The sequence below is a fragment of the Myiozetetes cayanensis genome, unplaced genomic scaffold (assembly GCF_022539395.1).
Source record: "Myiozetetes cayanensis isolate MyiCay16 unplaced genomic scaffold, myiCay2020 scf6-25, whole genome shotgun sequence".
NCBI lineage: Eukaryota > Metazoa > Chordata > Aves > Passeriformes > Tyrannidae > Myiozetetes > Myiozetetes cayanensis.
Window position 1 is genome coordinate 51,761,103 of NW_026087853.1, and position 23,434 is coordinate 51,784,536.

At 35.8% G+C, this 23,434-nt stretch overlaps 1 protein-coding gene across 7 annotated transcripts in view; it reads right to left on the reverse strand.

Moving 5' to 3' along the window:
• The window catches only part of SBF2 (SET binding factor 2), a 250,825-nt gene that overhangs the window by 15,066 nt on the left and 212,325 nt on the right, over positions 1 to 23,434 (reverse strand). For 2 of the 7 annotated variants that reach the window (XM_050335949.1, XM_050335948.1), the window contains exons 28-34: positions 18,960 to 19,097; positions 17,713 to 17,808; positions 14,185 to 14,256; positions 11,375 to 11,559; positions 7,961 to 8,137; positions 4,907 to 5,008; positions 3,833 to 4,018 (exon numbers count right to left, since the gene is read on the reverse strand). In XM_050335949.1, coding sequence (XP_050191906.1) covers positions 3,833 to 4,018; positions 4,907 to 5,008; positions 7,961 to 8,137; positions 11,375 to 11,559; positions 14,185 to 14,256; positions 17,713 to 17,808; positions 18,960 to 19,097 — 956 coding nt within the window. The remainder of the gene's footprint in view (positions 1 to 3,832; positions 4,019 to 4,906; positions 5,009 to 7,960; positions 8,138 to 11,374; positions 11,560 to 14,184; positions 14,257 to 17,712; positions 17,809 to 18,959; positions 19,098 to 23,434) is intronic. The other 5 variants (XM_050335953.1, XM_050335952.1, XM_050335951.1 and 2 more) reach the window with 3 other exon arrangements.

Below are 23,434 nucleotides of genomic sequence, written 5' to 3' on the forward strand. Positions count from 1 at the left end.
GTGCAGTTAAACTGAGCTATGAGAGATAAAAGCTGCTGATAATACAAAGCTCCAGCATCAGAGATGATAAATTAGAAATTTAACATAGAAGAAAATAATTGTGTTAATTTATGCAATTAAAAGTAAATACAAAAGAGATATTTTTATTACTGTAGACAAAATAACCACTTAGGTTGAGGTTAAATATAGCTGATTCTTCTCTGATAATATTTTGGTGGCATTTCAGTTAATTAATTGATTTTAAGGGATATGCTCAAATTTTACATGTAAATTACAAGCAATGTTTTATACTTTATAATTTCAATACTTAACACCTAGAAAGATAAATCTACAGGGACAAGGTAACATTATTTTTAAAAATGCTTAATCTGCATAATATATGAACATTTAAAACCTGATTAGCCCTACAGGTATTTCTAATATTATGATTAAAGAAACTCAATATTTTAGAATTCTTTTCAAAATCATCAGTTTCTACTGAAGTATTTTCTAAATGTATTTAAAAACCTTACACATTTATCAGCCTTCTTTAGTTTTCCAATACTTCTATCAACCTTTCTTAGTTTTCCAAAGCATTCTGTTTTTCTAAATTCCATTACATATCAATATTTACTTAGTATAAATGAGAAATACAGTACTCCAAATGTCCTGTACTAGTAATCACTACCAGGCTACTCCTGCAAACACTGGAATATCTGAATATATCTACCATGGGAGTAGCACACTCACCTCCTCTTACACAGGCTGCTGTAACAGAGCTCCTTTTTGAGCTTAAAAGAAGTCAGCTCTAGAAAATCATCCTGTTTTAATTATATTTAACAAATTACCAAATAGATAAAGAAGAAAAATAAGAAAAGCTTCCTCACTGACATCACTTGCATAATCTCAGTCTCCTTAGAAGCAGAGAAAGTATGTGCCAGATGCTGCTATTGTGAAAGACTGATTTTGCATTAATAATTCAGCTGACACCTGGAGATATTGGCATAAACAATGACTTTTTATAAGATGATGCAGTTCTAATTTAGGAATCACTGCTTCATTTGTTTTCTCTGTATCTTTAGTTTAACTCATGACATTTAATGCATGTAATGGTTCTCTGGCAACTTTCTGACTGTACCTCATATATGGAGACTAATGGTTAAAAATATTTTGAAAGGATCAGATGTTTATTTCCAGTTAATAGGCAGTTTTAAAAAACTGATCATAATATATTACACTTTAGGGTCAAGTTGCAATCTTAACTGGGTTCTGTAGTTGTCTAAGAAGTTGCACAGAAACCAGTGAAGCTTAACAAAAATTTTCAAGTACAAATGCTTAGTAAATTTATTTTTTACAGTGAATTCCTATGAAATTTCAACCATTAATTTTACTCCAAAATAATTTCCCTAGAATTTACAACCATACTGCTACAAGTTGGTAAGTCAATACTATGCCATCATGAGTTAGAAGACTAATCTTCATAAGTTTGGCTTTAGAAAACTTACTCAGAATTGCATTCTCAATGGGATTCTAAGTAATTTATCTTAGAGATTTTTTTTTTCTAGTAGCAAACTAGTCTAAATTATTTCTATTACAGTGATTATGCAGTAAAGCTGTGTTCCCATGCCATGCCTTGGATAAAGACAACACCGGGTAAAAACACTATAACCCCTACTCAGCCCCATCTTTCCTCACATGAAGTTACTGCCTCCTTCAGATCGAGCTGCTGCACTGCTTCTAATGGTCTTTTCTACCAAACCTTTTCTGTCATTTTGGCTGGAAAAGGCAGGCAGGGTCACGTGAACCCCTCAGGTGACAGACTGGAAGGGAGCAGCAGTGATGAACAGCTCCAGATGGCCTGCAGGAGGTAATCCTCCTGCTGACACTGCTGCACGTGCCAGGGCACGTGGACACAGCCCAAACTCACAGGCCAGAAAACACAGATCTTTCTGTAAAACGTATCTGTTAATAACCTGTACACTTTCTAATGCCTCAGAAGGATAGAGAAGAGTCAGATGTCCGTGACATGCATCAAAGCTGCTGTCTGAGATGAACTACAAAGGCAATGCTCTTCCGTTTCCCTGACACATTCACATTTCAAGGAGCAGTATTTTAGGCACCTTGCAGCCTGAGGCAAAATCATACCTGACAGTTGTTAACATCAGGGATTTATCCCACTTTACATTTCATCCTAATTTTTAAAGCTGGGATGATTATAACCCACTATTACATGTTCCTAGAGCTGCAGACTGTGTTAAACATAATTTCAAGAGAAAAGAAGAATTCTGCCATGAAGTAAACATGGTAAATTCTATTTCATGACAATCAGACAAAATTATTGAATTGAATTTTTAACTTTGTTTCGGATATCCCATTTGTTTCAAAGTTTATGTGATCTCTGGACTCAAGAAAAAAACTACTATACCGGTATGCATGGATAATTTCCTTGCTTTTTTTTATGCCAACTTTTTAAGATTTATTACAGTAGAACTGGAGCAAAGTGTTTCCAGGGTCAGAAAGAGGATGTAGGCATCAACAAATGGTAAGGGGAGATGCTGGACAGATTCACTTTGAAATTATACTACTACTTAAAATCAAATGTAGGTCCACTCCACTCTACTCAGAGTTATCCAGTCAGCTAATTTAAGCTTAGAGAAGACACCCAACAGCAGAGAGAATACAACACCATGATCAAAATGTATGATTTACGCACAGAATTGAACAAATCACCAGGTAGATGGGTTTCAGTATTGAAAGATGTGGCTATTTTGTCCTGCTGTAGCCATTGCAATCAAGAATATATTTTTTCTATTTCAGAAAGGGAGCAACAACCCTAAGCCTATTGGAAGAAATAACCGGTGTGACAATTGGGCAGATTAAGAATGAAAAATGCAGCACTGATTCTTTTTAGAGAAATCTCCCTATTTCAAATAAAAACAAACCTGAGGACCACAACCATCTGGAAAGAGAATGATGGAAAAGGATATGTGACAAATACTTCTAAGGTTTCCTTAAGGGGAATGCTGTAGGAATCAATCCAAATTCCAAGATTATGATTCATTAACTTCCAAGACAGCAATATTGATGACTGCTGGTGTTTAACATTGGGATGCAAATGAAGTTTTCCTTTTCAGTAACATGTTCTTCAGTAAGTCTTTACTCATCTTCTTATAAGCTCATTCATTATCAATCTGACACATATCTGAAGATTGTTTTACATTAGTTTAGCCAGTTATTTGGTCTGTGGAGTTTGCTTCAGATAGCAGAGTAAGTCTACTTGCTGACTTTCTCTTTTCGCTCTACTTCATACAAGCATTCACTATGAACGTGTCTTCCCAGTAAGAAGGCTGATGCTTCAACAGTTATCTTCTGTGAGACACAGTCATCCATAAATCTTAATACAGGTAAATAATGTCAAGCAGACTTTCAGCTTTTCCAGTGAGAAAGATGAGAGAAGTGGGAAAAGAAGGACACATGGACTTCCTCCACAACACAATTGTTGGTGTCCCTCTTCTTCTGAACGTGTACTACATAAATAAATCAGAACATCTCAGGACCCCTGGTTTATGGCTATCATTGTTTCCAGATTTAATGAAGTACATGGCCTCTTCAAGGCTCATCATCAGCACAAGGAATTAAAAAATGTCTAGTCACTGTACTAAAAATCAGTCAATTCCTTCTTCTGAATAAAGATGTTTTTAAGCTAAGACTGCCAAAAGCCAGTCAATAAAACCTAGAGAAGGACATTACCAGCCTTCTCAAACCCTTATCAACGGCATCTAAAATACTGGCAATATACACATTTCTTCATGAATCCTTCTTGTAAATCAAAGTTAGATAGAGGTTGACTTACCTGATGCACACAGTCTAAGAACTGTAAGAAAACAGGAGCAAATCCACTACCCTGACAATTGAGAGTCAGATTACTACGTTGACTGAATTTATGACCAAAAGAGAGCCATTCTTTTTCCACCAGCATTCGGAAGCCTTCAAGTGTCCTATAGAAGGGATCACTGAGCAACTGCACCAGAGACACCACCTGGATCACAAGACAGCATATATTGTGTTAAGAGTGACAGAAGTTAGGAGAAGCCTTTAGTAAATGAATATAAACATTCAAAAATCTGTTTATCGTTCAAGAAAACAAAAGCTTTCATATAAGCTCAATGACAAGTATTTTTTCACATACATGAAGTATTTTTTTAAAACAAGCCAAATAATATCTCACATGAAAAAGCTTCAATTAAACCGAGGCTTTACGATATCAGTTAGAAGTCAAACCTAAGCAACTACAGACTGGGGAAGTCATCACAATGATTACAACATTTAATGACATTTGAAATAAAAACACTTCTATAATAAACATTTTTAAGACAGTATCTGCTATCTCAGCAACAAGAGCATTAAAGAATTGGTCCTGAGCGTGATTTTAGATGAGGCGTTGGGTCTTCACTCACTTAATTTATAGCTTGTGGTGATCTGTCCTTGCAGCAGGTGTTACAGTCACTTTGGCACAAATTCAGTTTTCTCCCTGTGTGTGGTCTCCTCACTCCATTTATGGAGTGAATGGAAGAGGATTAATTTCTTCTGTGTTTAGAGTGTCATATGTTTAAAAAGATAAACGAACAGTTGTGGCAACTTTTAGCTTTCCTTCTTACATACGGTCAGGTGCAGGAATGCAGATTTTATATCTAAACCTTAGAATTGTTAAGTGTATCAGGACCTTCGGAACAAATTCATTTTAAGGAACTATTTCATGGTGTAAATTGCAAATGAATGCAAGGATTCATGCATTCTAGTTTCTTCTCTGCTGCCACAACACAAATTTATCAGTGTTACAGCAAATTATCTGTCACTTGTGTAAAACAGCAATGCCTGGTGTTTTTTCTTAATATTTAGCTATTTCAAGGTTTTAAAAGCATCTTACTTGTGCAGTAATATCCCAGCCATCTTCCAAACAAACCATAACAGAAGAACCATTTTCCAGGAGTTCAGAGATGATCACACCCAGTTGCATTATCCTGTGAAGCTATAAAGCATTATGAATGAGTAATGTACTCAAGCATAAGAAAAATTTCTAGGTAATATCAATAACTAGAATATTTTAGCATTTAATATTTAAAAAGGTGTTCTGAGATTTACATACAGCACAGAGAAGGACATTGATGCAACTGATTAGACAACAATAAAATGTAGCCGTCTAAGAATTTCCACCTGAACTACAATAAAACTAAGGAAATTTTTGAAGATAGGAACTTAAACTATTAAAGCCAATAAGTACTGTAATAAAATAGCTGTCATAAAAAGGAGAGAATGGCTGACAGATTTACCGTAGAGAAATTCCATCCTGGTCTGGGCTTAACACTAAAATAATTTCCTGTGAAATGTTAAGGTTCCATAAAGTCACTAACTACTTTGATGGAGAACCCATCAAAGATATTTACAAGAAAATATTTTTAATGCTCAGTTCTCATGGAAGTTGGAAATTAATGAACTGAAGAATAGTAACATTGTAATCAAACCACAAATGTAAAAATAGACCCAGAAGCAGTCCAGATAGTTGGGCAGACAGGTTAAAACATATGCAAAGAGGACACAATTAATTATTTGAACGTGATACTCATTATGCGGTGATGCTAAAATTCCTCGAGCAGGTGGGTTACTTAATTTCTCTGGAAGAGGTATTGACTTGAATGATGTAATTTCAAATGTGATAGGTATAAGCAGGTTAAAGAAATTCAGGTGAATCTGAGCCATTTTATCTTACAGTCAAGTTTCACATTATTACTACTAAAAGGAAAATCTGTATGACATTTCCATCATTGTTGTTGTACTGTGACAGCACTCTTGGTAAACAACATAGGAGATAATATATAAGCAATTCAGCTGTTTACAGTATTGCTCTTTGTGGAGCACTGAATATAACCAACCAACAGAAGCAGTGGGAAAGATGAAAGACTGCAAGAAGGAAAAAAACAGTATAGGAAGACAAATAAAAGATGGGATGAAACATCCAAGACCATTTATGCAATGAAAAAAGTAAGTTCAGAAATGGGCAGAAGCCATAGGAAAGTGGGAAGAAAATTAAACTGAAGAAAATAAGAGGAAAAAAGATAAACCAAACAAAGAGCTAAAGACTAGAAAATTCATCCTCGTTCAGGGCAGCCTGATTTTTTCCTCTTAAAACCCCACCAATCTGGTGAATATTACCATGGAAATTGTGATGGAAAAACCTTGACTCCTCTGAGCATTCAAACAGCTATTAATTTGGAAAAAAAACCCCTAAACAAATTTTGCTTCAATTTATTATACAAAACCACTGAAAAAAGCACCACTTTTACAACCACAAGCAGCTAGTTTATTGTTCTATACTTTCTCAGGCAGTAGAATAGAAGAAAGGCTGTTTTTTTCCCATTCTTAATGAAGAAACTTATATGCAATCTGGTTATACAGATTCAGTCTTAAAAATGCAAACCACACAGTTTTATAATTTGCATTCAGCAGATAGGGCAGCATTTCAAATTTCTTCTTGTGTATTCACATTCTTAAGAAGGGATAGTCCTTAAAGTGTTAAAATCAGTAACATTAAACTTCTATTGACCAGAAAAGGAAAGCATAATACAATAAAACCACATTTCCTAGGTGACAGATCTATGTTCTTTCACAGGAATAGTAGAAAATGTGCCAAATCATAAATTAACTTTATCACAGAAGTCACATATGACATGATTTAAAGCACGGAGATGTGGTTTAAGTGTCACACAGCTAGTGTGTGACATTATGATCTAGTCCTGAGCAAAGAGTGACACACTAAAAGCAAAGAGTGATCTTCTCAAACATACCAAAAGGGAGTAACTGCAGTGTTACCTCCCCTCGATCTCTGTGCTGCTAGAGGGACGTGTTTATTTCCTCAAAGTGACATTCAATTCATTTATCTACACTTAATCAACCCGCTCAACTCCTCTGCAACTGAAAATGTTCACACAGTGAGGGGGTCATGTCCTCATGCTCTTCCCACTTCTCCCCTTCCTGAAAAACATGGCCAGACACAGCCATGACCAGCTCCTTGCTCTCTATGGAGTGGCCACAGCTCAGGAAGAAGTTAAGCCACTTGTTGCACTACAGCACACTTCAACCAGGAGTGCATTTTCGAATGTGTAATTACTGAAATGACTGTGTTACTCACATGTATTTCCTCTTCAAAAAATCAGCATATAAAATTCCGTTTTCTATGATTAATTGCATTTGAGAAGAATATATACAGCAGTGGATTACAAACCTAACAAGCAACTGTTAAAAAACATTCACTGGAATTAAAGTGGTTTTAGATTTACAAAGATCTGGTTCTCCCTCATCGTTGGAATTTTGCAAAGTTTGTTCCAGTCTTGCCTTTGTTTGGTTAGTATTTATGTAAGGGAATATGGGACAGGGAAATAAAGGTACAGATTCAGAGAGATCAGATTAACACACATACAAATCCTCTCTTCTCCACAAGCACTTCCCATATCCCACAGCAGGCAACAGATGTTTGCTTATTTGTTTGTTAACTTGTGCATATCAAAATTCAGGGTGGGAACATATATGAAGAGTACCATATTGGTTTTAAAATAAAAAGGCTTATTTATCGTTCTTCACTTTTTTCCCTGATTTTAAAAATACATAAAATAAGAAAACCCAGCTAAAACAAGACTATAAATTTATATAGACAGAAAAACCAGTCACCTCTGCTTGTGCATGTGTTCCATGCTACAAAACGTAAATTATGTTATAAAAAATGCCTCCCAGATTTGTAACTGTTATGATTGTATTAAAATAATAATGCTTATGTAATGACAGAATTGATAGTATGCGAAGTAATTAAAATGAACAAAGAAGAACAGCTGGTTAGAACACAATAGCTCTCTGTCAGAAGAGCCTGAAATTTATCTTGTGTGAGCAGTACTGCATATAGATAATCAGAAGTATCTGTCATATAAATTACCTGTGGGAACCACTCTGACTCCCCAAGTGCTTTAAGGAATGTTGCCTCAGAATCGGTAGGAATTGTGCTGGGAACACAAGCTCTCATCAGCTTTTTAAAGCTTGCCTTTGTCTGTCGGATGTCACTGAATTCAACAGGAACAAATTCACAATTCAAAGCAAAATCAAGTTTGAACCCCTGTATGAAAAGGACAACAGCAGATGTAATTTAAAAGGGAAGCATATTTTTCACTGACAGACTCCTTAAATCCCAAAGCGTTGTCTGCTTTATTGCTAAATAATTCAATTCCTAAGTCACCTGCCCAGGACAATATAAATCCTTACACCACTTGGAAAACGTACCATAACAAAGTACCCTTCTACTACTCATTACAGCAGAATGTACTGCACAACAGTCATATTTCTACATAATAAATTTAGTAGTAATGCTAGTGAAAAACTAGAGTTGAGCGACAAATCCATTGAGTTCTTTATACACAACATAATGTGCTTCCTTCAGCATTTTTAAAGCAAATTAGCGATAAATAAATATTAAAATAACCGTATGGATGACATACCAACAGTGCAGGACAGATTCTGGGAGTTCAGTAAAGCAGAAAAACTCTCAAACCCAAAAAGAACCGTCATAACTGCAAACTAGCTGACTCATCTAAGCAGTCACTGCACACTGAGACAGTTGTTTGTCTGAAGTACCTAGTTCAGCACAGAACAGCAGTCAGAGAACACCAGATGGTTTTCCTAGCAGAATTCCTCTTGTTTTATTTAACTGACTGCATTTAGAGAGCATGCAATAAGAGAGGAGGACCAAATTAAGAAAACAAGCTAGTTAACCAAAAAAACCCCCAAACAATGGACTATGATGAAAAGGATAATATGGAGAACATTAACAGGAAAAACAATTCTCATGCATGAAGCATCACTGTTAATGCCAAACTTTTTGAGTTTTCTTCAGAAATTGCTCTTTCATTCAATTAAACTTGGCCTGCAAATAATCTTCATTAAGCTCCTTCACAGGATGCCAAGTGAAAATGCCATAAACGGAAAGCGCAGGTTTAATTTTGTTTGTATTTTGTCATGGTTCAAACCCAAATTTAATAACTCAACTAGCAAACTTGCTTTCTTGGAATGTAATAATGAATGACAAAAGCAATGAGATAAGTAGCACCACTGCCTTAAAATGTTGTACACTTCTGTTTGTATCATCAATTTATGTGACACGATATTTAGCAGAATAAAACAGGTTTTCATAGGAGGCTACATCTATAATGCATGCCCTTTACAAAGCTAAAACAATTCCTAGTTAGCAGGATGTTACAAAAAACTAGGAAAATACTTCACAATCAAAAATCAACAAGATTTCTTTATCCTAAAACAAAATTTGAATTGAATTTGTAGAATAGATACAAATCATTAACAGGTTTAAAACACTTAATCACTATGTAATTTTATTCTTACATTTGCTAACACAATACACTCTTCTTTAGAGATACCCAAAAATGACTAATCTTCTGCAAAATTGTGTTATTAAACAAAACAAAAAACCAAACAAGTGAAAACGCCCTGAGTTCTAAACCAGCAAGGAAATTATCCAGCATAATATAATGATCCTGCAAGTTTCCAAATTATATACATCCTACAGTACTTCAGAATACTTCATGCTGGTTTTGCCCAATGCTTGTTGCTGGTACATCCAACAGGTAGCTCTTTGCATATTTTGGATAATGATACACACCTGTATGGTAATATATTAAAAATGTTTCTATCTATACCAAGCACTAACATATTATCCCCAGCTGTTTGTGACTGCTGAAACATTAACCAGCTTCTGTTTGGCCTAAAAGGTCACTTCAGAGCAGCAGACTAAAGTAGTTTCTGCTACACAACTTTAGATTCGTGATAGAACTCTTCACCAATCATTCATTATGAAATAAAATAAACAGAAATATGAATAGTTCCTATTATTGGATTATGGCAATTTAATTTTGTGTAATTGATGCATTATTCTGGCACAGCATGATTCCTCCACCTCCCAACAGAACATAATTTCAGAGAGAATTGAATTCTGATGTATTTTCCTACTACCAGTAACTGTTTTTGAAGGTCATGTATTTCAAAAAATACATATGATTATATGTATGTTCACATTTTGATTGAGAAAGTAGAAGACAACTGATTTTTCAATCTCTGAATGCAGAGGCTTAAAAAAAAAACCTGCAATCATTTTCAGAAAACAAGTAAAACTACCAAGAATTCATGTAGAGAATACCTGTTTCTTAAGCACCTGCATCTAAAATAGTAAAATCTATCAGAAAACGTATATGAAACCGCAGATATCACGGTCCTCTTCATGTAATCAAATCAGGATGCTCAGAGTTCTATTCCCATCAATTTGGCTTAATATGAGTTTAAGTGTTGCCCACAGTAATGAAGGTTTCCTTCTCTGGTAATCACTTTCCTAATTTACAACATTCCATTTCCTTCATAGCGTATTTCAACACATCAGGAAAAATAAAATTGCACTTTAAATTACCAAATAAGCCTGTTTTCCCATTTCCCAAAACAGCAATCCCTGAGATGATGACTCAGCTGACCATCAGACAAGCAGTCAGCAGAGTCAGAGTACAGTAGTCTGTATGTAGGTGTGATTACGTGTGGCTCTGAAAGAAAGAACTTGTAAATGCAGAGCTCCAGCACTTCCTTTGGAATATGAATGGTATCTGGAAGGGGCAGCAAGCTCAACTGCTGCTGCACCAGTCCCACTCCATCTGCCTACAGTCCCACTATTCTTAATAAATATTACTGTTCAGCTTTATCCCAGCAGTGACACAGAGCAGAGCCCAGCTGTGCTGCCCTTGCTCCCTGCAAAGCCAAGGCAGGACAGCAGCTGAGACAGTGAAGACACAGTGCCTTCTGAATATGAAGGCTTTGCTGGATGCTCTGCTGCCCAGCAAGGTATTTCTTTCCTAGCCATCCTTTCCCAGTTCGAATGCTCTTACCTTGTACAAAAGCTGTTCCATTCCTCTCCAGTCATCTGTTGCCCATCTTTGCATCTCTTAGTTCAACTATACATTAATATTTGACCAAAAGTGACAAATAGAGTGCTATGACAGAACTTTTGTGGGTTTGAGCCTGATCTTTAACTGTTCTTCAAGATAATTTAGTATATTTTACGTTACCTTTGTTGTATTACATGACCACAGAGCCTGATTTTCACCACCCTAGCCCCCACTAAGTTATACAGCATTAAGTGCTATTCTGCATATAGAAATACTTCTCATAAGACTTTACACCTTTAGGAGAGCTATCCATCTGCCTTATCTAGAGAACTATTTACTGTTTTGTAATATTAGAGTTATTAAATTCAAGCCAAATAAAAACGATGTTAACATAAAATAAAAAAAAAAATTGCCATTACCCGTAACTGAGATTTTTCTCCAAATATATAGAGGGCTGCTTGTCTTCTCAAGAGCTGACTTTGCAGGAAACTGCTGCTACTGTAGGAAGGGGTGTTATCTTTCCCTGCAAGTCTTGCACCAACATCAATGAATGGAGTCTGAGTGTTGATAAATCGGTTGCTTGAACGAAGACTCGCCCATACACCTTCATAAGGATGAGAAATATTTAAAAACCTCTTTCTGTGAGGCACTGAAGATCATAATTATTAAGGCATATGCTTAACATAATTTGGAAGGTAGAGTGCTTAAACATGTCACGTGCACCCCTCACAGGACATAATTAACAGCACATACTGGAAAGAAATATTTTTGTAACAAAACTTGTCAAAACCATCCTACTGCATTGTCATGTAACCTAAGACTAATCAAGCTCTGCACCAGCATTTTCTATTGTAGAGAAAATAGTTGCTATAATATCAGTAATATAATGATAAAATTAATCAGACCTTGCAAATAATGTCTATTTAAGTGTACAGAAATGAAATTACTATTGTTGTTCTTTTCAGAAAGTGGGACAAAAGTTTGAAGTATTTCCTTGTCAGGTATATTATTCTGGAAGTCTAACTATTAAGAATATAATATAATTGCTTTCTCCAAAAATGAAAATAGTATCACTTAAAATTCCCTATTACTTAGAATTCTTATGTTCTTTTCACCCTACACAATGTAATAGTATCAACCACATCATACTCTAAGAAAATGTATGTGAGGATGATCAGTTCAAATATTACATTTCAGGATAAAGTATCCCATATTGACTCTTGAAATGCTGTGACTAAAATGTAGAATGCCCCAAATTTTAGTTTTTAATTGTCCTTTCTAATGGACAATTAGAAATCAAAATGAATTTAAGAAAGCTCTTTTAATTGCATTGTAGCAGATGGGACAGTGGTAAAGCCGTGTGAGTAGAGAGAAGGATGCCTACAAGATCACAGCCCTACAGTTCAAATCACTGCTCTGGCAGCAGGGTATGGTACAGAAATCCCAAAACTAGCAACAACATGAGCTTGAAACAGTGTGGTGTGATGTGGAACCATGGACTTGTGTCTGAAAGCAGCACAGCAGTATTTGAACGGTTTCACATCAACCTCTCAGCAGCACTTTTGGTTTGCATATCATGCGTTGCTGCTGCAGCCGTACTGCCATTTCCAGAGGAGGGAATCTCTACAGCACACAGACATGGTCTGATCTGATCATGCTTAAGTAAGTTTTGTGATTTTATCATGATAAAGCAGCAATAAATCAGATTGCCGAGGCCTGTTTAGCACTAGCAGGAGAAAAGACAAGTAGTAAATATTTTTCTGTTTCTTGTGGCTAAGTTATTAACCAGGATTTTGTGAGATCGTCCTTGTGTGTCTACTCTGAAGTATCTGAAAGGTACTGGGTTTTCACAATACAAACACCACTACTTGAAAAATCAAATTCCTTAAAGTGTACTAAATTTGGCGTTCAAATGGCAGTGTGAAATTCTTTAACCCAGTATGCACTGAATCAGATTATCAGAAGAGACTCTGTCCATAAATCTGCAAAGAAAGATATTGAAAAGAGGCACCAGAAATATCTCAGAGTAGTAGAAATTTAGATACTATAGGACCAACATCCCACACTCTGCAGGAAAATCCAATAATATGCATAATTGACATTTCTTGCATAGAAGAAAAAGCTGCAGATAACAGTAAATTCCACTGAGATAGCTCAACCAGCAAAATAATTTTATTCTATTTTTCAGAAGCAGGATTACATTTCTATTAAAAAACCAGTTCTGTACAGTAATCCTCAACAGGGACTTGTCTGTAGAGTTTAGCTTGTCTGCTGTCTGGCAGCTAGTCTGAGATGTGAGCAAAGGAATTGGAGTAACTGGGAATGACTGGCAGGAGCTCCTGAATCAGTAACAGCTCTAAACAGCTCCCACTTCACAGCCAGCCAGTTTTATAAACACCTCATGCAGTACTGTGTTTAGTATAAACTTTTGTTCCATGTCTCAACTACTGCAGATGAAATAATAAAGACTTTATCAAGCAGAATTCACAGCAAACATTTAATAAGAGAAGTAACTTCTCGTTCATTTGGTATGAAAAGTGCTAGCTCCAACACAGACTGCTGTCCCCAGAGATGACATACACAGAAATACACAGTGACACCTGGGAGGATTTCACAAAAGCAGCCATCATTAGCACCTGTAGCACACCACAGGCAACAAAACTGGTTATAAATACATGCAGATGAACATGCTTACCAGCGATGGACAGCATGGATTAAAAGGAACAATTATGTTTCTGTTCTAATTTTGTTTAGTAGCTTATTTTTTGTTAGCAGTATCTAGCATTCACTGTTTAGCATAGACTGCATTATTGTGATTTCATTAATACTGCATTATAATTGATTTGACAGAAATCAACTTTTCCCTGTTCACTAACATAAGAGTAATTATGGAAAGAAACTAATTGACTAAGTAACAGTATTTCTTAGCTATTTTACTAAAGGAATACTAAACACTCATTTCAAGAATTAGTTTTTTGCTCTTTAAAATTTTCACACAGAAAATTTTCTACCTATCACTCTGTGTTAGATCAGTGTCACTGCATCATACATGCAATGGCCAAAAAATTGCAAAACGAAATAAAGTCACAACACTGAGCTAAAAAATAAAAAATGTTGTTAATGCAGAATCAAGGTTGTCTGTCAGTATCACTTTAGAATGCATTAGGATATTGTAGCAGCTATGAAGATGGTAGAAAAGAATGTGCTTTTAGGACACAGAATACAGTACCTTGATGGACTCTTTCCTTAGTTGCTGATTTGGAATTTGAATGAGTGAAACATTTATCTCTGTACCCAAGCACTGGTAGATAACAGTTAAGACAGAAGGAGGAGGAATGGAATGCACATTGCAGCAAAACACATTGCAGGAGAAAAGAAAAGGGTTACTTATTAATTTCCAAAGATCTAGTATATATTGCATTTCTTTATAGTACATGATTTATCAGACAGCACAAATCTTAGTCATCACAAGACAAAACATCAATCAAGCCACAAAACCAATATAAAATGAGAAGGAAGCATCCATTTATCAAAAAGAAATAATTTTCATTGTCATTGCAATAGCTTCAAACGTAGCACAGCCATCATGTGCTTTTCCATAATTACAATACCAAAGGAAATGCAGTAATTAAATCATTCTGCTGAATACTTTATTGAAAGCTTCTATCCAGCTGAAAGCTAGATCAATTAAAAATTCCAAACTTAATGCCTTTAATAAAAAACCTGTTTTAGTCTAAGGGCATTAAGTGCATAATTAGATGGACCTCAAAATCAAAGCAGAGTGAAAGGCATTTGTTCTATGCATCTACAAACATTTTTAAAGGACTGTGTACAAGTATATAATTTAGAAAACATGTAATATTTACTATATAAAGAGATTTCCTCTCCCCTTGCAAAAATTCTCATTTTCTGTGGGAGCCTTTTATGTTTATCAGTGCACATATCTTTGGCTCAAAACTGACATCTACACAACCAAGTTCTTTTAAATCAAATATTCTGATAAAACATGCTTATGTCACCTGCTATTAAAGTAACTCTCTGAGCTGGGTCTGTATTTATTAATTATAAATATCCTAGTATTTTTCAATAGCAGCAAATCATACTTCGGAAAACTTTTTATTCTACTAAATTACACAACAACGCCAGGTAAGAAGTGCTGCTCTGTAGAGCCACACTATATTTATGAAGTAATATAAGAGGAAAAGCTATGGATTTTGAGTGAACTTGCAATTCTTATGAAAGATATCACTCAAGGTATTGCCAAAAAAGGTCCAAGAATGAAATATAATTAAATATAATATTATGAAATATAAGTATTTGAACAAATATTTCAGATCAAAACCAACCTGACTGGGCTTTGGGCAGATACTTTGTTACAATGTTCCAGATAAAGTAAAAAACCACACTTGACATAGACACAAATATTCAGAACAGTTGATGAGTATTCAGAACAATGATGATTTTAAAAAATGTGAAATACTACTCAAGGACTGGAATGTATCTTTTAACTTAAATTTTAAAAGAATGCATATTAAAAATACATTGTCTTTAGCACAAAAAAGAGAAAATGTAATTTTCAGCTGGTGTGTCATAGCTGAACCTGGCTTTTGAGCCCTGGTATGTGTGGTAATTTAAACAGGGAAAGAAAGAGTGATCCAGAATCCAAACCACAAAAATACTGCTACTGTATTTTGTACAGTGTAATACATACTCCATGGCTGCTTGCTACTTCACATATGAAATATAACTAGCTACGAAAAAGTAGTAAGAACTTTTGCAATAATGAATTCGAGAACACTTTTAAAGATTTCATATACTTTGTGTATTTTAGAATTTCTTTTAAAAGAATTGTGCCACCTAATCTAAACAAGCCTAGTGTTTACTTCTCTGCAGGGAGATACTCCCTCTCTCTGTTCCCTCTTACCCTGTCAGCTTCTCACCTTCACTAGGGCTCCCACTGTACTTGTCAAACATTCTTATGTTTCAGCAAAGTCCTCACGTATCCTGCTGAACTGTGAATAGACACCTTTCAGATATAGAGAGCAGGTGTGGCATCAATCCAGCAAGACACAAGATAACTTCTCTGCCCTCTTCCTGATTACTGCTCAAATTTAGCCAAGAGACTTTAAAGTCCAACAAAACAACACGTCTGCCTTGAGGCTCCTTTTTTCTTCACTGAGCAGCAACAAACTCATCCTATCACACTTAGCACAAACTCTAATCCTAGAAACCAGCAATAGTTATTTCAGTAATCCTTTTATCTTCAAAAGACAACTTCCATGAAGTCAACCAGCAAGCTTTCCTTCACTTATCTGGAGCACCTCCTCTGCCCCTCAGCACCACTCCACTGTTGGCACTTTTGTCCCAGCACAAGGGGATGGAATCCAACCAAACATCTGCTGTCAGCTACCCAGCATGTTCACTATTTCAGTACTAAGGCTGGGCACAGCCACCAATTTATCTTAACAACTGCAGGCACTTTGGTCCTGCTCTCTTTGGTCCCTAATCATTTTACTAAGCCAGTTAAAATCACTATGCTTTTTAATCTCCAACTACAGTACAACACAGTAACAAGACAGTGAGCAGGGAACATAGACAAAATTTTTATATGTGAAATATGTATGTACTATGATTAATGAAGATGCACAGAATTTTCTGGTTCTTGGTGATCACCACTTCTTCTCCTGCGCTTCTTCTCTTCCCTTCTGTGACAATTCTCACATTTCTAAGCATTTTCCTTTCTTTTTCCTTTTCCCCTCCCTTTCACATTCTTCCTTCTTTCAGTTCCTTAATCCCATCCATCTCTTTTGGAAGTTTTTCTCTACAGAATTGTTTTATCCTTCCCCCTGTGAAGCTATATGTTTTGTATAACACAGTAAGATTTAGGCTGGAATAGACCTCAGCAGGCCAACGTATTTCTAACTAATTTTAGATGAGGTATCAAAAAGGAAGAAAAGAAGCTTTTAGATGCTCAGAAATAATTGTAAGAGGAGCTTTCAGGGCCAAAAGAGAAGAAATCAAATATAGAATGCTCCCTTTTAGCAAACAGATGAATCTCTATATTAACAAACATGTATTTAAGGAATTTGGTGCACTAATTTATGCATATATTGCAGATAGAAAAATCATAACAATTTCATCAGACTAGAAGTGTAAAAGTAGTGTAAAAGTATTTGGAATCCACTTAACAGAATGAAAGGTCCTTGCAGAAATGACACTGATGAGCTTCTGTACCTAAGAACAATTATTTCCAAAGAATACACTGTATCTCCCTACTTATTATGCCTGGCCACATAATTAGCTGCTACCTAGAGTAAAATTACTCAGATGGATTATTTGCAACTTTATGAAGCTATTTGCAACTATTATGAAGCTTTATCAGCTAAGCTTCAGCCTCATATTGGAATGATCTGCAATTGGAGACTCTAAAGTGTATTAAATGATAGAATAAAATATGCATTTTCAGGTCATACATTTTAGACAAATTAAAAATACAGATGAATCCCAAAGTATTTAGAAACATAGTTCCTCATCAAGTGCTTAATTTTTCACTAATTCCCACATGAAACAAACTTTATTTCAATGTAAAGGTCTTGAACAGAAATTAGATAACGTTGTGGACTGAGGCTAATCTGTAATTTCTGTTTGGCTGTTTCACAGAGCAATGAATCAGTAAGAAGTATAATTATTTTTATTTCACTAACATTTTTTATCATTTAATACTTCAAATAATAGACTTTGAGCTAGTCTTACTAACCTCCTCGAGCAAAGCTATTGGATAGATTTACATCCAAATGTCCTGGCACTACCTGCTTAAACACAGTAGACATTCTTGAAGCCCTCGTTTCAGTGCCTAAAGTCAGCCAAAAAAAGAATAGAAGATTAAAAAACTACAGCGTTAACCAGACTAACATTTAACATAACTGCTAAAATGCCCTTTTCCCCCACAATACAGCTAATTCTTGCCAATTTTGTACTTGAGATTTATTTTTTAAGACAAAAGTGTACACTGGCAGCAGTATGGAGGTGTTAGACACAGCTAAGCAATCAACATATTTTACAATAAATGAAGCAAAGCATGCACACTTTGGGAATGGTGTTACTTTACACGAAAAGCCACTGTTTGGCAGTATTAGGCCAGTTACAACCAACTGAGTAAGACAAGACAGACACAATTTCAAGCTACATGGTCCTTTCTGACACCTTGGGTTTACCTTCACATAAACCTTATCAGATTTCATCACAAAATAACTGAAATAAAGCATGAATTAATTTCTTCATGGTTCCACCTAGGCATAACCCAAATAGCATACTTTGAAAGAGTTTTCACTGCAAGAAAAGCTCTAGTGGGAAAATACTTTAGAAACCCATTACGAGTATGTAACACATAAAAATGCCTATATGCCTTCCATTGCTGCTGCAGTTAAATAGTTTATCTGTTCATAAAAATCTGAGCTTGCAATCACTTTACTTCTTCATTTTATGAAACAGGGCAGTATTCTGTGTTCTTTTCAATCTGACAGTCTCTTATTCAGTATGCAGTTTACAATATGCTTAATTTGCTGTAAGATACTTTTTACTTTTGCTTTTTTATATAATGCAATTGTTATATCTGATCTCGTAAAAAACAAACAAAAAAACCCTAACTGGAAAGTTCTGGCATCTTGACATTCTGGAGAACTTTATTTTATTTGTTCCAGAATTGTAATAAATGACTAATGCCTCAAGACTGACCATCATACTCAAGTGAATTCCACCAAAAACTGTGACACACAGGTGGATGATTGTTTACCGTCAGACTAATACCAAAAATATTTTGGGAAGGATTATGAACAGACTTTACATACAGAAAACACATTCACTGAAGCTAAGAGTGAACAGGCTATCTGGGAAGTTTAACAATAAAGAAACAACAGAATTCATATGGGACATTGAAATAACATCAAATCAGAGAAAACTCATTCTTCAACTTAACCACAGAGAAGCACTGCAAACCAATTTTACCTGGAGACAGAGCAATTGTTGGGCTAACAGTGAGAGTATTACTGCCATTCATTTTGCAGTGGACGGATATCACATTCAGTAAGGCTTGCAGGTATTTTTCCTGTTCTATACTGCTTGAAGATTCTAAAGAAGCAGGAGCTAGAGGCACAAGAAGAATGCAATACATTAAAATACAAAAATGCAATTTATAAATACACAGAATAGCAAAATGAAAAGTTTCTTGTGTAAAGCAGAGCACTGAAAATGTCACAGTTTGTCTCTCAAAGGTTCAAAAAGCTTTTCGTTTGATGACAAAGAATGTTCAGCTGTTCATCAGCTGGCTGCAGAGCAGGACTCAGCAATGTCCTCTTCCACACAGAGCTGAAACCTCGTGGTCACTGCTCAAAATCCACCATTAGCCAGTGATCAAAACAAACAGTGAAAATAATGTAGCATTGCCTTCACTCTCCAAAGGAAAAGTAACATTTCTACGTTTGTGCTACTTGTCAGCAAATTCCAGCCTTTTAAAGCAATGTGCAGACAACAGCAGACAGAACTGTTTCTTTGACACAAGTTGAAACCATACTCAAGAAGCTCTTCCTCATTCCAGAAAAGGAAGGTTACTTACCTGTACCTGGGGGTTCCTTGAGATACAGTGCCCACTCACTGAAGTTCATGTGTACCAGACACTGGTGTTCATACACTCTGCTGTATTTAGAGACATCAGTGGACACCATTCACGTGTCCTTCAGGTACTCTATCCCCAGAATGTGACCATTTCAATGGATTCAAAGGAGAGGAAAGAGGATGGACAGGGCATGTACACCTGGATTATACACTTTAAAGGACCTCCAATGAGGAAAAGTTACACTCCCATTCCCCAGTGGCAGTCCATCTGCTCCTTCACCAGCTCACCAGCAAGCAACTTCAGGAAGTGTCTTCCCATATGTTTGGGTAACTCGTAGGATGGGGGGATGCACTGTTGAGAGTACCACAATTCCTTCTCTGAAACCTCTGAATAATCCTGTACAAGAATGTTGTTCCTTAATTTGCTGGAGACATGGAGAAGGACCACTTCAGAGAGAAGTGGCTCCAAAAGACTGGATGAAAGCAAAGCCAGAGAGGAAACAGAGAGTTTAAAAACAGAGGGCAGAGAAAGAAAAGCAAGAAGGTATGATGCTTTGAGAAAGTACTTAAGTTAAGCAGACAGTCCACTTAGGACCATCCTAACACTTAAGAAACCATTAGCAAAACACAGAACCAAGGAAAAAACCTTGAAAATAAGAAAAAAACACAACAAACCCACACCCATTATGCCCAGATGCAAGGACTTTAAGGAAGGAAAGGAGATGAAGGTCAGGTCTTGTGCATCATACTACAATGACCAAAAAAGTGTCCAGTATCAGTAAGTCAGAGTTTTTTTCAAATGACTAACAAAATTTTTGGAATTCTTGTTTATTGCAGCCACCTCTGGACTTACTAAAGGACAAAAATTTCACAGCAGCTTAAACAGAATTTGGTATCTTGTCCACAAGAGCCAAGACTTGGAATAAGAGATAGAGTCAAAGAATTTGACTGAACACATTTTGACAAACCACCATGGTAACTTGTAAATCATTTTCTCCTACGATGATCCAATCATACTCCATGTTGGAGACTAACAGACAGTAACCTAATTAGCTGGAGGTGGTAAAAGAAATTTCATGATAGCCCTGTTAAAATTAGTGTCTGAATTGAAAGTACAATTAGGAAGTGATTAGATAACGTACATGCTGTTTCTGCCTGACCAAGTGGAAACAGCCTGAAGAGGAACATTATTTTCTCTTCAACTCCTAAGTCTGGAATGATCTTTGGGTCTCCCAGTCCTTGAAACAATGCCACAAAAAGTCAATTTAGGTCTAAACAATTTAGTTAAGTGAAAGGAAATGAAATATCTAAATGAAAGGATAATGTCCATACCACTTGCACTTACAAAGTTTTTTCTCTGAAGAGTATTGCATGTGTTTTAGGAAAAAGATTCAGAAGACAAACAGCCTGACTTGTATTACGAAGTCTGTCATTAAACTAGGCAGAGAATTAAAGAACAAGGGCAAAAGTGTCCTTGTGAGAGATTAGAGATGGAAAACTTGCCCTTCATCCTTACCACCAGTCATCCCATCGCACAGCATTTAACAGCAGCAAAAAGAGGTGAAAGGCTACAGGTGACTCAAAAGCATGAACCCCCTACTGCACAGGTGAACGGGGTTTTCTGTAAAATGACTCATCTTTTAAGTGTTGTATCATGAAGGTTCTTTCCAGGAAAGAAATGCATTGCTTAGCAATGCACTAGAATTGCCTCACTGCTAATATGTGCTCTGTTATGCCTGGTTGCAGGCTGCTCCAGTCAATAATCCAGCCTGTGCCAAGATAACTGTTCTCTTAGACAGTGTTACTATGTACAAGAAACATAAATGATCTTCCTACAGGACAGCTACAAGACATTGTAATTCAGGTGTAGAATGTTCAGAACAATGTTAGAAGTCTAGAACTGCAATGCTCTGCAAAGAAATTCCCAGAAAGGTCAAAGTGTATTTCAGAAACCAACTTCCATGTATCACAGCAACTCTTCAAAAGACCTGTATACTCTCCAGCTCATATTCAAACATCTGTTAATAATCCTTTTAAATACAATTCTGTTGCACACATAGTTTAGTTCCAGACAGAAATTCAGTGCTGTGCATAATTTCTCTAAAAAAACATGTTCTGTGCTTCTTATATAACACATTGATCTCCAACTATGCTTTGAAAACTTAACATACCACATAACAGGAAATCACAAAAATGTTCATTGAATTCCAGCAGGTCCTCTTTGTTTCTGTGTATCAATACAGATAAAAATCAATCCTAATAAAAATCTACTCCTATGAAATCTCTGCTTAGGAAGGTATGAATTTGTCAGCTTCAATTTAACTTCAGATTATCATTGCCTTCTCAGCTTGCATCATAATGCATTTTTCAGTATAAACTTTCCTTCATTGCACACAACTCCTACTGAGGCAAAAACATGCACCTGTGTATTGATCATGCACCTTTGTTGATCAGTTTTGTTTCACCAAGCTTCCACTTCAGGATGAGTAAAATAATTATCCTACAAATATTTTCCATTTTCCTTGCAGTACATTCCTGAGGAGAGTCTCCATTTTTTTTTCCACATTTGAAAACAAACAGTAACTCCAGAAGCAAGGATCTGTCAGATGTAGTTACTGTCAATCACTTTACCTACGGCCTAATATTCTGCTGGCGATATAAAAGACCATAAAAAAATTTAAAAAAGAAATCCCCTACAAAAGCAGTAAGATCACACACAGGAAACACATTTTATTGGGTCAGGCTTTGAAGATCTTGTTTTGGAAGGCTCTCCTACTCCCATGAACACAGAAATGATAGTTACTATAGAAAACATGGAAGTGTTTGTCTTTATAATATTTCAAGACTATTCCTGCACATTTTTTTCAATTTATATTCTATCTATACCAGGTTAAAGATGCCTAGTCAGTATTTCAGCTAAGACAGCTGGTATTAAACCAGTGTAAGACTAACATTTGAATTGCCATGCTTAGGATTCCCACCACAAGCCTGTGGAAGAACTGATGTAGCCATTGGCTTTGGCAGCTGCTGTGTTAACTACTGGTAGTACTGATCCATTTCATTAATCCTTTCAACAAAAATGCAATATATAAATTCCCATTCACCACCTTGCTCACCACTCCAACTAAAAAATGCCCCCACAAAACACCGACTCCAGGTTATAGCAATGAATATTCAGCAGATAATTAGTGATTCACAAATTACTGTTAACAGCCAGTCCAGGCACTGTCTAATGTAAAAAGCATTTTTCTAATAGCTCTGAAACCATGAGATTTTAAAGGTGCATTTGATAAAGATACAAAACATCATTACGTCTGATCTAAACTGCTCTTTACAAGTAAGAAACATGTGGTTTTCATAAAGATACTCTGTATTATGAAAGATTTATGAAAAATTCAGAAGACCTATGTAGAAAATATTTAAATCATGTAATCTTAAAACTACTTCTATGTGACTTGCACAGAAGTGTACAGTATGCTCGTTATAGGTTATGAAAAATTCTATAGAATAAATTTTAGCAAAGTTAGGCCATTTAATTATGCTTTAGTCGTTACTGGGGAGAAACGTAAACATTAACAGGACAGAGGGATTCCTCCGCTCCCTTAGTGAGTTCCTGATATTACAATTCTACCTCACATTTCCTTTTTCTCAAAAAAGAAAAATTATGGCCTAACCCTTGAATAATTTCTCAAAAACTATCAGTGTGATTAAAGAGAATACTGACTCTCATTCTTGGCATGAAATTAACTCTGAAAAAATTATCAGCATATGACATGGAAATCTAGGCAGTCATAATAAATATCCTAAACACTGCCTGTGAATAATGAAACTTAAATAATCTTCTTTCCAAAATTAATTATATTCTGAAA